The sequence below is a fragment of the Ruditapes philippinarum genome, unplaced genomic scaffold (assembly GCF_026571515.1).
Source record: "Ruditapes philippinarum isolate M1 unplaced genomic scaffold, ASM2657151v2 ctg3030_1_1_1_1, whole genome shotgun sequence".
Lineage (NCBI taxonomy): Eukaryota > Metazoa > Mollusca > Bivalvia > Venerida > Veneridae > Ruditapes > Ruditapes philippinarum.
Window position 1 is genome coordinate 69,332 of NW_026860225.1, and position 15,865 is coordinate 85,196.

At 29.6% G+C, this 15,865-nt stretch overlaps 1 protein-coding gene across 2 annotated transcripts in view; it reads left to right on the plus strand.

The window, feature by feature from the left end:
• The window catches only part of LOC132759282 (TLC domain-containing protein 2-like), a 27,729-nt gene extending 12,610 nt beyond the window's left edge, over nt 1-15,119 (plus strand). The window contains exons 3-6 of one of the 2 annotated variants that reach the window (XM_060751028.1): nt 3,460-3,542; nt 4,786-4,868; nt 5,697-6,148; nt 6,341-15,119. In XM_060751028.1, the coding sequence (XP_060607011.1) occupies nt 3,460-3,542; nt 4,786-4,868; nt 5,697-6,128 (598 nt within the window). In that variant the 3' untranslated portion in view covers nt 6,129-6,148; nt 6,341-15,119. Of the gene's footprint in view, nt 1-3,459; nt 3,543-4,785; nt 4,869-5,696 lie in introns of both variants that reach the window. The other variant, XM_060751027.1, reaches the window with a different exon arrangement.
• The last annotated feature ends 746 nt before the right edge of the window (nt 15,120-15,865 follow it).

Sequence of the window (15,865 nt, forward strand, 5' to 3'; positions counted from 1 at the left end):
ACTAGGTTATGCATTTCCTGTATAATTTAGATAGATGTTACACAAATATATGTATTTAAGCCAGTCTGTTGTTTTCATTTTTTCTGTATTCTGATATTTTTAATTTAATATTGGTAGTTTTTAATTATAGTTTTGAAACTGAGTTTATGCCCGAGGTTAAAAATAAATTAAAGATGATTTAAAATAAATCAATGACAATTTAGGTTGCATTGATTTGATCATATTTTTTCTTTATCAGGTAAGCATTGTAAGGTATGTTCTTTGTACACTGTCTCTTGCTTGCCAACACTTGTAAGTTTCTCATTACAGAACTGGCTGCACATGTCCAAACACTAGTACATAATTATAATAATGATGATGATGATGATGATGATGATGATGACTTTATTTAAAGAGGCAACATGATTTGACACATTCAGGATTCCTTTTGAGTTTCAAAATGTACATATAGTATACAGTTTCAATCAAATGATTTATGTAAAGATACATATTGTTTATCTGGTACATGTATTAAAAAGATTTTTCATATATTCAGGGAGAAGAGTGTTTAGGGTCAGTTAAATACTTAAATGGCCTTTTTATAACTTACTCTCAAAGAATTTTTTAAATACAGTTTAATTCGGAAAATAACTTATCAGTGGGCCCATTGAATGCCAGTATCTGTAGCTTACCAGCCAAGATTTTTATTGTCCAATAATAATGGATCAGAAGTGTTTTTTCTGCAGAAAAGGATAGTTTATCAAAGTAAAAAACTAAATTTACAGACATGAAATATTAAGAGTAAAACCCAAAGACATGGTCATTTTTGAGCATGTGTAGACTCTTTTCCATGAGTTTAAGCTATTAGCAGACAGCTTTCTGCCTCCAGAGATAACCTGTGGTCAGTAATGATATGCAGCGTTCTATTTTTAGTAATTTTGAAAGGGGTCTATGCTGAAAATCCTGGTTGCTATGGCAACAAATAGACTGAAAATATGGCAAATTTTACACATAACCTGGATCCAGTGATAACGCAAAAATTACTAAAAATATTTTTATGAAACTTGACATATGGATAGATGGCAGTATGGAGATTATGCACATTCTTTTCTTATCTTCCTGTATTGAAAATTCTGGTTGCTATGGCAACAAATAGACTGAATTTCAAGATTTCTAATTCTAGTTTTTCAGTTTTTTCACTATAAGTTCTTTATTTCTTAAGGTATTTTCTTCAAACTTTAAATATAAGTTGATAGTCATCAACCACATCATATGTGACAAAGTTTACAACTCTAGCACAAAATTTATCAGAATTACCTCCCTGGAACTTAAAATTTTCATTAAAAAAAACATTGTTTTTTTTTATCACTTCTTTTTTTCTGAACGTATCTACATCAAACTTCATATAAATGTTTCTTATATTAAATCACTCAACATTTGTGAGTGTTCAATACTCTAGCAAGACTATTTCCAGAATTATGCCCCTTTTGAACTTGACTTTTTTTTGAGAAATTGGTAATTTTCTTCAATTATGATAGGATTTTCTTCAAACTCCCACATCATAATAATATGACAATAATATGACAAGGTTTATAAATCTAGCATCCATATTTCCATTATCTTCTCCTTAAACTTTTTATTTTTCCTATTCGTTCTTTTAACTTTCATTTACTTCAAATTCAAAATAAACATTCAATATTCATACCTTCATTTATACTAATTGTTCTTTGTTACACTCACATCATGTATGACATCCTTATCTCCTTTTTTTTTAAATTTTGCTTTAAAAATGTTATTTTGATAACAGGGATGTTTAAAAAATAACTTTAGAGTGTCCTTCAGTCTGTCTGTCTGTCTGTACATAAAAACTGTTCACTGTGCTCACTTAAAATAGAAACATAAGTGAATGGCCAATGGCCCTTCAGTATACGTACCTGCCGGTAGGGGACTTATGGATTGCTTGCAATACTATGATAATTGCTTGTTGTTTATGTATTTTATAGTCAGCAAAATTCTTTTTCCATCTTAATTTTATTGATTTGACAATTATATGAAGCAATTTATCTTAAGATAACATTTTAACCTTCAGGAAAGCTGAACCCTATTTGTTAGACTTTTTTTGTAACCTATACCTTAAACCAAACACATTCCAGTTATGTCTAAACACTTACTGTTTATCTGTGTACATGTTCTGCTATTATATTTACAAGTTCCAGATCCAGATATTCCTGTAATTCAACGCTATTGTCTTTATATGAATATAACTGGCATTCCCTGCTAAAACATGAGATTCTGACCCTGTCCCTGATTGAACATAGACTGTATAACTTACACACTTAGTTAAGTCAAACACATTTTTTCACAGAAAATATTCTATAGAAATCACTGGATAAACTGTACATGTACTTTTATATGTGTACAGATGTACTTGTATATTATGTTCAGTAATTACTCCGCTTACATGTATAATGATATTCAGAATGCTGCCAAATTTATATTGTATATGTGCGAGAGCTAGACAACCATTATGAAAATAAATAGTCAGCACTCCGGCAACATTATTATTGTTATAAGTGAAGTTTACTGTAGTTAAATTTTGATTAAGATATTTACTATAAGTCATTGGTAGCTGTAGGTTATCTGATTATTGGCACTGGGTTTCAAAACATATATATTTTTTAAAATTTGATTAATTGCTCTGTTGTTAAAGTTGCAAACTACTGTTTAAGTGTAATAGAAGCTTTGTTGACTGGTTTTAACTTCTTGCTAAAATAGGTCATATATTTGGGTAGAAAAAAACCTTCATCAGTAGACTGAACTAAAACAGCAAACTCACTCAGACTGGTCTTAAAATTTTGCTGATTTAATGTGATTTTGTTGTATATAATAAAGATGTATACCACCCAGTAATGAAACATGTTGTATGAATGAGTAGATAAAGAATAGTAATTAATGACCATCAACATTCTATATGACATAAATGGTAGATAATATTTGTATAATTGATTTTATATACTATAGTATTACAAATGTATTGTAGTTTATAGCTAAAAAAGAGGTAAAACTTTAAGGTATAATATCACGTGAGAAACTCAGTTACTAATATCATACTTGTGTGCTCTTAAATTTGAGACATTAAGTTTAAGTTATTTGAATTAATAATGCATTTCATAATAACCAAGTCATAATCATCTTTAAAAAAAGTTATTTTTTCAAAGGAGAAAAAAGTTATTTTTCAAAGGAAAAAAAAAACTTTCCAAAACAAACCATACATAAAAAATTATTTTGTATAATGGTTATGAGACAATAATTCATCTGATCATTATATATAAAGTTTATTATCTTACAAAATCTTTAAATGATGAATGAAAATGTCATATCCTTTGATTTTATGTTTTAATTTTTTTTCTAAAAAAAGAAAGAAAAGATATACATGTATTGGTTAGTTTGAATGTAATGTATATTTTTGTTTGCTTTCAGTTTGTTGTTTAAACCAGAAATTTCAACAGATTTGATACTATACTGTGACACTTATATATACACCTTATTATCCTTCTCTATGGGTAAGTGTAATTACCTTGTGGTGTATTCTTGGTTTAAAGTGGATCCATCCTCCTGTGGTGGCACAAAAAGCAGCTTTCACTGTCGAGTACTGATTCAGGACATGTCACCAAATTATGCCCTTAAAGAGTTAATTTTGAAACACAAAGTGGTGTTCATTTACCTCCATGCAGTATCCATGCTGTATTTGCCAAAAACGTAAATTATAAACCAAAAGTAGGTCACTGGAAGGTGGTCAATGAGTACCAAAATGTACAGTAACCTGAGACAATAAGGAAAGCAGGAGGTTGCTCTTAAAAGGGCTGGTTATGCCAAGCAAAGGGCCTACCTTTCAAGCTGTCACTTTCTGTGCTAGAAGCTCACACACCCTAGCACATTTCCTTGTTGTCTCTGTCTACTCTGTAGGATCAGTCACCTGTGTAGGGTTACTCCTCACAGTTTAATTCAGGACATCGGCAGCTGGTCCACAGGTACAAGTTCTTGTCTTTGTTTATTTTTGCTGTCCAGAGTTCTTAAATTTTCTGCTGATACCCTGTGCCTTCTCAGTGATGTGCAAGTTTTAAGTACTTTATCAGGATTTGTGAATAAAAAGAACATCTCTAGCCAGGTGCCCTCCCATATACATGTATTGCCAGTTATTGCTAACATGTTTATTCAAATGTTATATTAGAATTTATAAATATTTTACTTGTATAAGAAAATCCTATTCACCTGGTAGATTTTTAAAAGACATACATATACTAACTTCAACATTGGAATCAGTATCAGATAGCTGGTTAGATACATGGGTGCTTGACAATTGAACTGGGACATTTGTTTCTCACTGCTGATTCAGAAATCATACACTTAGATAAGTACTCGGTCACTTTGAGATAATTTGGTAATTACTGGTTAGTTATCCACGAAAGCTGGTATTTTTAGTTGGATTGACCAATGAGATATGTCAAAAGGTAAAAATTAAACAAACAACAAACAAACAAACATATGAAAAAAAGCTGATAACTGGTTCAGAACTTCTTTCAATAACATGGAAGACCTCAGCTTGTTATCACAGAACTGTTCTGTTCTGTTCTGTTATTACAGTTTTTATTAAGCTTATCCACTTTCATGATTAGGTAAAACCTTTCACCTATAATAAAGGAGTCAGTGTGCTATAGATAGTTTTACTTGTAAATAAGAAATTAATAATGATAGGCATTGTTGTGACTTTTAAACCATGAATTTTTCTTTGTTTATTTGTTTCAGGATATTTTGTGTATGATGTATTTGATCATGCTGTCAATAACAAACTGGTTAGTAACTATGAGGTGATTCTACATCATATTGGGGCAAGTTATTTCTTTTCTTATATTCTGTCATAAATGCCAAATGATCTTTCAATATAGATATCATTAAATTAAATGTAAAACAGTGAACAGTTTAGCTATTCTAAGTTTGAAATGTAGTAATGGGTTATCGATTACAAAGTTTTTGTCACAACAGTGTGTTTAAAGGAACCAGTTACTTGATTGGCAAATTTGTTTGAATTTCACCTTTAATCTTGAATATATTTAAGTAAATAAGCTTACATATTGAACTTTTTTGCTATTTCATGCAATAACATTTATTAAAGCTGCATGTTCCAGCTAAGCCAGAATATCTATAAAAAAAAAAGAAAAGAAAAAAGAAACTAGAGAAAAATGTACAAAAAAATTAAAGATTCAAGTAATAATTTACATTATAATATTATGTGCAATTTAATGACTCATTTATCACCATATTTCTACTGTGTGACTTGCACAGGTGTTTAACTGATTGAGGAACCGGATGTATCCAGGTTTCCAGTGCAGACCAAGATCATGGTCTCCACTATTTGCTAATCAGTCAACAGTTATTTTATATTTTCCCTAAAATCATAGATTGCTTTTGTCCAGATTGAAAAAGAGACAAGTCCATTTAAGGTATTCATCATAGTTAGAGTTTGACACCAGCATCTGTAGATTGTTAATAATTTGTTGGTTAAATATAAGATAGATTAGTGAATAATTTGTTGGTTATATAATTAAGATAGATAAGTGAAAAAATTTGCTGGTTAAATATAAGATAGATTAGGTTAAATATAAGATAAGTGAATAATATGTTGGTTAAATATAATGTTCTGAGTCATTACATTACAGGTTGTATGGTCATTCGGTTACAACATACAATACAAGGTGAATGTTCCTTACACGATCATAGCCCTAATGACAGAAATCAACAGTATATTCCTGCATGCCCGTAAACTTATGCAGTTTGACAAATGGCCGTTTGACCACTGGTTGTATAAGATGGTAGTATGGCTGAACTTCATCACGTTTATAAGATTCCGGATATGGGGCGTCATTCTGATTGGTTGGGGTATCTATACTGAATGGGATAGACTGACACTTGTGTACCATATATTTATTGTTAGTACAATGTTTGTCATGTATCTTATAAACCCGATTTTGTTTTGGAGACTTTTGAAAAATGACATTTTACGACAATTTCGCTCAAAAGATAAAAATGAAAAGTTGTCAATGAATGGAAATCATGGTAAAATTGTAAATGGAGAATGTCACCAGACATAGTGAATAGTAAATGTCACCAGGTCAAGTTTAATGATGAATGGCATGTAGTTAATGGTAAATGTCACCAGGTCAAGTTTAATGATGAATGGCATGTAGTAAATGGTAAATGTCACCAGGTCAAGTTTAATGATGAATGGCATGTAGTAAATGGTAAATGTCACCAGGTCAAGTTTAATGATGAATGGCATGTAGTAAATGGTAAATGTCACCAGGTCAAGTTTAATGATGAATGGCATGTAGTTAATGGTAAATTTCACTAGATATTTAGTGGTATATGTAAGTGGTATATAAATGTATATTACCAGACCTAGTTAATAGTGAATGTCACCATTCTCTGTTTTATAACGAAATGGGATTTTTATATGTAAACATGTGATTTCTGTTAAGATACTTAAGTGATATAAAACCATTGGTATGTTAATATTCATATAGATTTAGACACATTATATGGCCTAGCATGGTTGTAAGCTTATAAAGCCCAAACAGCTACGTGAGGGTTATATGATTTGAACAACCTTTCATACATGTCCATAGAATTATTTTTTTATGTCTTAAAGTGGATTGGTCTACAAAAGGCACATTTTTTCCATTAGTGTTTCAAATATTGATAAAAAAAACAAAAGAAATGTGTCATTCTGATAGTCTTGTAAAGTATTGCAGGGAATAAATGTTCATAGATTTGCAAGTGATTGAGTATGAGTATTCATGAAATGAATAATAATATTCTGGTCAAGAAATACTTTATTGTCTGCTATGTAAAGATATGTAATTTCGGATCATAAATCTTGAACTTGCAAACGAAATCTATATAAAATTATTTTGTGGTTTGTTGTTATGTCAGATACTAAATTGTATCAAAGTAATTACTAGTATTTATTGTATTACAAACCTTCCATTATAGAGCAGTTCACTTAAATAACTATTATGTTTTTACTGCATAGTGGTTGTTTTAGTTTTACTAGGGTGTCCTAACTCAAAATAAAGCATGGAGATATACCCAAATTCTTCCCCTCCAGAAAAGTTAGAAAATCACAAGCAGTGTTTGTGTGACTTGAAACCAATGAAAACTGACATGTTATATTTGAGCCGTGTCATGACAAAACCAACATAGTACATTGCGACCAGCATGATTTGATTTGAGCTAGATTTGAGTGAAAAGCATTGTAACGCTTCTCAATTTTGGTTCACTTTCCACAATTAGAATAATTATTCTGGAAAAACGAAGAAAGCAAATGATCTGAAATTTTGCACACAAGTTATTGGTCTAGACCTACATCAGATGGAACATTTATCTTAAAAAATATATTTCCAGTCCAGTCATGTCAAAAAAATAACTCAGTAAAGAAGAGTTAGGATTACAGTTATAATTTATAAAATTGATATTCAAATTTATTTCAAAACAAACTGATTTTTTTTTCAGCCATTCAAATATGTAATTTTTGGCCTAATCATTTAATTATGTAGTAGATATAAGCCGAAAACTGTCCAATATGTCAAATATTGAATTTCATGAGGCGCGTAGCGCCGAGGGGAATTCAATATTTTACTTATTGGTCAGTTTGAGGCTTATATCTTACTTAAATTACTACTTTTACTATCAAATATCATGTTATCCATCGAAAAATTAGACATTATGTTTCTTGTGCTAAAAATGTACAATTTTATGCTTTAGTAATTATTTAATCTTACCTGCAAAACCCTATAGAGAGCCTCCAAAATAACAAAATGTCCGAAGCATGAAAATTTCGTGTTTTGAAATAAGACCAATTATGTACAAATGTTGGATTACACACATACAGTTACATAAATTTGTACATTCGAGATTTTTACAAGAAATAGTAAAAATAAAAGTTTTCAAATTTGTGTTAAATCTTGGATATTTTGAATGCTTGACTGAGATGACTTTATGGATTCTTATTTTCTCTATTTTATTACTTTTAGGAAGGATTTTTACTGACCATTAAGTGTTAAAAATGATATTTTTATTTTTCATATGACAACAGCTATCACAGATGTAAAATGTTGTGTTAAAATGACCATTAGGGTTAATTTTGGATATTTACGCAACGAAATGAGATTTTCTTATTTTTTGAATTGATATTTGTCATACCACAGGGGTCTTGAATCGTTTATATAAGTCAAACATATATGCAATCAAAAATAACAGATTTTGTTTTGAAAAGATGAATTTATTTTCTCTATAATTTCATCTATCTGAAAAGCTGATCATTACACTTATTTGAAAAGTTGACCTTACTGAAACAGTACGTACATACAATGAATCAAATCAAGTATAATTGTCAATTAAAATACATGTAAAAAGAAAAAACGGACAATAGGCAAGAATTAACAATCCCATTAAAATCATATCTTAACTGACTTTCACTACGGAAGCGTAAACAGTATAAAATAATTTTAAGAGCTTGGAGATCGAAAACCAGTAGGCTTGAAAATAGAATTCGTGAAATGAGCAATGAAATCATGGACAGATAACAAATTATTGTTCTTTTAGTAAAATTCTGTAAAATACGTAATGGGCAAAGGAAAAACGTTGCATTACTCGTGTTAACTTACATTTTATTTAATATTTTATTCTTTCTTTAATTTTGATGATTTTCCACAAAATCCTGTGGTCATTGAAGCTTCTTTCATTATAATGTGTTACACAATATAATTGGACTTACACGTTAATATTGGACACCTACCTGTACTGTATTAAAAATACAGTACGTTCAGAACAAAGGAATGACGTCACAGAAGTAATTTAAGATGCCATATACTTATTGAATTTTTTTTGGTGAAATTGAATGTTGTAATGATTTTTAAAATTGTATAAGATATCTATTTTTATAATACCTAAAATGTACTTTTGTTGTGTAATCTATTTGATATTTATTATTACTATAATGGCCTGCTTTTCTAACATTATCTAATCTTATTTTTATCTCTACTGTTACAAATGATATATTTTAATTTAAGTATGTATTATTGTACTTCTGTAGAATTATTTTAATTATTTCCTATGTTTTGTTTTTAAATATTTAAAAGAAATAAAAACAAACAAATACATTTGACCCTATCCGTGCTAAATGGATTAAAGCATATACAAAATTATTTTATCATTTTGAAGAAAATATGAAAATTATGTACAGACTTAGAAGTGAATAGTGCAAGTCATGATAACATAGAACAAGTAAAATTTATTGCCACCATTTTGCAGTTATCAATTTTACCTATAATACAAGTGCAGACCATACTTTCCAATCATGGTCTTCACTGTCCACTATTCAGTCAGTACATATTTTGAAATTTCCCCCGCAAATGATGAATGGTTCAGTCCAGATTGAAATATGGGCCAGTCCATTTAAGATATTTAGTGGGATAAGGGTTAAGGGTCATATTAAGTTCACTTCTATGGCTAACAAATATGTAGAGTTTTTACCATACATGATTGTGTGATATTATCAGAAATTTGAGATAATTTTTATATCCTGTAAATTTTGCCAAAGTTTATTTATTTGTTCTTTGGAAATCAATTAATTCAGTGATTAGTTAAACCAATTAATTTAATGATTAGTTAAACCAATCAATTTAGTTATTAGTTAAACCAATTTTTTTAATCATAAGTTGATATCATGGTAACTAGTTACACATACTATGTACTCTTAAGTGAACTTCATGAATGTGTTCATTCTCATTTTATGTATAAATAATCAAAATCATTTTTCCTGTCCGCCAATTTTTGTTTGAAATCTTATAAAGTTGATACAGCTATTATTTCTTGCGTAATATTCAATCTTTGGTGTATAGCTATATTTTCAATGCAGTTTAGCTATAATTTTTTGCCAATAATCTTAATTTTGTTCAAATAATATTTCTGTTCTGAATAATCAGTACTGTGTATAACTGCTTTTTTAGCTCACCTAAGCACAAAATCTTCAAGGTGAGCTTTTGTGATCACAATTTATCCGGAGTCAATCGTTCATCAGTGCGTCTGTTGTCAACTTTTTTCAAACAACTTCTGCTCTTAAATCATTAGGTCAAATTTTATGGTATTTCCCTGGGATGTTCCTGGCATAAAGTTAATAATAATAAAGACTTAAACATAGTTAGGCATGCTCAGTCTTCCCTATGAGCCTCTATCAAATATACAAATGTACATAATGTAAATATTTACAAACAAAACAAATTTACAAATACAATGTAGTTAAGAAACATATAAAATGAAAATCTTTAGAAAAAACATTATATAAAAATATAAACATTGCAAGTAAGATATCCATTTATCATTTTATATGTGGAGCCTTGCTAATCCGAACCCTTCAAATCCGGAATCCTTTCTTTTCCGAACAAAGTGTCCGGTCCCGATTTTATTCATTCTATTTTCAATACTAAAAAACCTTTCGGATCCGGAACCTGTCTACTCCGAATTCCGGACGATTTTTTCAATTTTTGTTCTTATTTTACTCTAAAATTTACCTCTCGGATCCGAACAGATTTTGCCAAATGTCACACTTTCATTCAAAATAACAAATAATCGCTCATCTTGCAGGTGTAAACATAAACCAAACTGATAACGATAGACAAATGCTGGTACAAATATCTTATCATGTCTCGGCCTTCTGTTTAACATCGTAGGTTAACTTACCCCTGAAGACATAATATTTTTGCTTATTCATTTATTTTATTTCTTTATTTATGTATTCATGGAATTTTTCTTAAATGTATATTTATATTGTAAAAATTTATAATGATTACTAAAGTCAGGTGAGCGATAAAAGGGCCATTATGGCCCTCTTGTTTTTTTTTTAGTTGTTCTTTTTTTGTCTGAATAATGTAGTGTTCTGGAAATCACTTCTTGTTACAAAAACTATTACGCAGCTATTATCTTTTCAAAACAATTAGGTGTTGTACACAGCTAGTAGGCTATTTCTTTCCAAAATGTAGAGGTCCAAATCAAATTCTGAATGAAAAATTCCAAAACAATTTGCTGGTTTATACTGCTATTATTTCTTTCTTAAGCAATTTGGTATTGTACACAGTTATCATTTGAGCTGTGTCATGACAAAACCAACATAATGGGTTTGCGACCATCATGGATCCAGACCAGCCTGCGCATCCGCACAGTCTGATCAGGATCCATACTGTTCGCTATCAGTCTCTCTACTTGTTATAGGGTTTGTAAGCGAACAGCATGGATCCTGATCAGACTGCGCGGATGTGCAGGCTGGTCTGGATCCATGCTGGTCGCAAATCCATTGTGTTGGTTTTGTCATGACACGGCTCATTTGTTTACTAATATGGTGCTGTCAGCAATTATTTCTTGCCTTAATCATTTTGATGTTGTTTGCAGTTTTTATTTTGATAATTTATTTCTTCTCCTTATAATTTTGGTGTTGTGCTACAATTGTTTCCTGTTTAAAGAATTAAATGGTTGATGTGACTATTATTTTATTACCCAGTTATGTGGTAGTAAAGGAGTACATCATGTGCGAGTATGAAAGTTTTAATTCAGACATAAATTCAGACTTTGTGTTTTGTAGTTTGTTTAAATGTGTTCAGTTTTTGCAATGTTTGCTCTATCATTTTATCAGTGAAGTGATATCAAGCTAGTCACAATTTTGAACCATTGTATCTTCAAACATACAAGCCTGTCTTTAAGAATTATGTTTTTGTTGCTTCTGTGACCTTATGTCAAAGGTTGCTAAGGCAGACCTGAATAAAAAAAATAATTCTAGTTTCCATAATGACTTTTTTTTTTAATTTTCAATATAATCTAGGTATAAGCTATTTATCATTGGTGACTGTGTTCAAATTTTTTCACTATCAGCTAACAGATATGTAAACATGCTCATTTTGTTAATGATAATTCAGGCTTCCTTGAGTGAATTAATTTGTGTGTATATATTTCAATTAATGCAAAGTATATGTAATTTTTAAAGATGATTTTTGATATACCCCTCTGTGCCAAGCTTTCAATCGCTAGATTTGTAACAGTTTGATGTGAATTTCATTCATTGTTAGATCTATTTGGTATCTTTGTAAATCAAGAGTTACCTCCTCTTTTTCCAAATATCTTTGTAGTCAGTAGTTACCTCCCCTGTTATATGCATTTTTTGATAGCTCTTGTTATAGATTTATTACCTCTTGTGTATGTGTTTTATATTATTGTGTGTGTTTTCAACATTCCATTAAACTTACTTTTTCAATACACTGTTTAAATTTTTGTTAAAGCAAGATTTTTTAAGAAAAAAAAAGTAATTTGTCTTTGAAAATTTTCTGATACAAAAATCAAGTGAAATAATAAACATCAGTGTGGCAGCTGTTATGGTATTTATCTTATACACATGACTGAAAGCAGGATAATATTTATAAAAAAACTCACAATAACACTGCTACAAAAAACAAAAATCACAAATCCACACAATAACACTGCTACAAAAAACACAAATCCACACAATAACACTGCTACAAAAAACAAAAATCACAAATCCACACAATAACACTGCTACAAAAAACAAAAATCACAAATCCACACAATAACACTGCTACAAAAAACAAAAATCACAAATCCACACAATAACACTGCTACAAAAAACAAAAATCACAAATCCACACAATAACACTGCTACAAAAAACAAAAATCACAAATCCACACAATAACACTGCTACAAAAAACAAAAATCACAAATCCACACTATAACACTGCTACAAAAAACAAAAACCACAAATCCACACAATAACACTGCTACAAATAACAAAAATCACAAATCCAAAATAAGAACTATTTATTGTAAAAAGGAACCGCTTTTCTTAGACATGTCTTGTGTAACACTAACATTTAGCATGTCTTTACACAATGTATGTATTACATGAATGGTGTCATAAAATTTTATGCAAGGCCATGCATTACTGTTTTTATGGAGTTGCAAAAGTGGCATGTGATGAATATATTAATTATTTTTATCATTATTAAGAAAAAAATTAGAACTGATAGTATGCATATTATTATTTAAGTTATCATAATTATAGCATTACTGAAAAATTTGTCACCAAATCGTATATTCTTACCATAAATTATACTGTGTTATGCTTTAAATTTGCGGTGTCAAAATTTTGCATTTTTTGTCCAAAAGTTGTATTTTTTTACATATTTATGAATTTGTGTCATAATTATGTTCAAAACTGGTTGCTGGGTAAAATAAGATATTCACAGTTTTGAGCTTACATATTTATATACAATAACTGTGAATAGAATTTGATATGTGAATAATAACAAAAAAAAAACAAGAAAAAAAAACACTAATAAAACGAGTTCTACAGTATGTAAATGTACTACTTTCAGTATGTTTTATAAATTTTGATATTTTAAGCCCAGTGATTGAGGTGTGCATGTGTCACTATCCGATTATGTGGCCCCAGCTTTGCCGTGTGCAAAATGCGCAGCGCTTATAAGTTTGGGAACCACATAATCGGATAGCTTCGTTCATAGCCCATTGAATTTATCGAAAGTTTTTGTCGTTGAAAAAAACGGCGAGAATATTGATGTTTATTTCGGCTGTTGCGTTGTTTATATTACCGTTGAAGTTTAAAATTGACCATCATCGTGAAGAATTATATCTTCTGTGTCGATGGACCAAAGGATTATGTGAAAATATTGGAAATGGATTAAAATACATGGTGATTATGACGGTAGGGGTGCGGATTTTTTCCGGCTAACATTTTTATCTTGTGTATTATTATAGATGTTGAAATATGATTTTTTTTCAAAACGGATATATTAAGATTTTTTTATATATATGATCAGTACATGTCCTGGGATTGACAAATATGCATTTTATTTGGATTTTAAAGGCGTTTTGAGCTCCAAACCCCAAGCGTCTGTGTGACAGTCATGTTTACTATCAAAATATAATAACATTTCAAAAGGGCAGATAGTCCTAAAATTCATTTTTGCAAAGTTATGCCCCCTTTTTACTTATTTTTTTCTTCCTAGGCCAATTTCTCAATATGAATAACAGTGGAAAGTTTATCACTTCAAACTCTTTTCTCAGTTATGACCCCTTTTTTACCTTTGAATTTCTTGGTTAAAGATACATTTCTGAAAAAAGTATCAAAAATATTCATTTTAAATTTGGGAGTATTTGTTCACTATGTAAATTGAAATGAATTTCTACGTGGCAGATCTTGCTATTTGTGAGATCTTACTTATTTGTTAGTCTGGAGTGTTTTTGTTTTATTTATTTGTTAGATTTAGTTTAGTAATTTTTTTTTCAGTAATGTAGATTTTATCATTTACACATTGATAGGAAATACATTCAATCTATGATGCCTATGGTATCAAATTAGAATTTCTTTATAAACATTTTCTTAAAGGTACATCTCCAAAAATCTGTAAAAAGATTTTCATTTCAAAGTGAAAATACTTTTTTATAATTTGAATGCTCAAAAGCATTTTTGCTTATTTTTCTCTTTTTGACACGGAATATTTTTTTTTTTTTAAATATTTTTATCTGACTTGAAATATTTGCACAAAATCAAGGGCATGTAAGTCTGCCAAGCATTTTTTTTATCAGAATTGTGCCTATATTTTCTATGTTGCTTCAATTACACTGTCCAGTTCTGAGAAAATCAGAGCATGTTGTCTTTAGACAGGTCTTGTTTGTATTTTTCACTGCTTTTATATTAGATGTTCTTTTCGTTTTGTCTTTTAAATTACTAAATACACCCTACAAGTCTTGTTATTGTCAATGTAGTAATATTTATTACAGTGCTTCCTTATTTAATATTGTTGTCAAAATTAAGCCTATTTTCAATTTTTAAAAAGAAAAATAAAGCCTACTTGTAAAATGTATTTTAAGTTGTACCCTAATTTTTATTAAAAATAGATATTATCCATTTCAATTTGTACATGTTAAGAGATTATAATTTATTTTTATTATCAATTATTATTACTATATACAAAAGATTAAATATTATATAACCACATTACATTTTGTGTTGTTGTTTTTAGCTCGACTATACGAAGAGTATGAAGAGCTGTCCTACTCGCCCTTGCAATTCCGCGTCCAGATTTCAGATTAAAGTTTTGTTTCAGTAAAATACTTTTCACTATAACTATTTCATTTCTTAAGGTATCAACTTCAAACTTCAAATATATGTTCCTAATCATCAACCACACCTTATGTGACAAGGTTCATAACTCAAGTACCAATATTTACAGATTTATTTCCCCTTGAACTTAGAATTTTCCTTAAAAAAACTAGATTTTACTATAACTTTTTCATTACTTAAGGTATCAACTTCATACTTCAAATATATGTACCTTATCATCAGTCACATCTTATGTGACAAGGTTCACAACTAGCACCAATATTTTCAGATTTATTTCCCCTTGAAATTAGAATTTTCCTTAAAAAATACTATTTTTTATTATAACTTTTTTCATTTCTTAAGGTATCAACTTCATACTTCAAATATATGTTCCTTATCATCAGTCATATCTTATGTGACAAGGTTCATAACTCTAGCACCAATATTTTCAGATTTATTTTCCCTTGAAGTCAGAATTTTCCTTAAAAAATACTATTATTTACTATAACTTATGATGTTATTTCTTAAGGTATCAACTTCAAATATATGTTCCTCAACAACAGCCACATCTTATTCGATAATGTTCATTACTCTGGCACCAATATTTTCAGATTTATTTCCCCTTTGAAATCAGAATTTTCCTT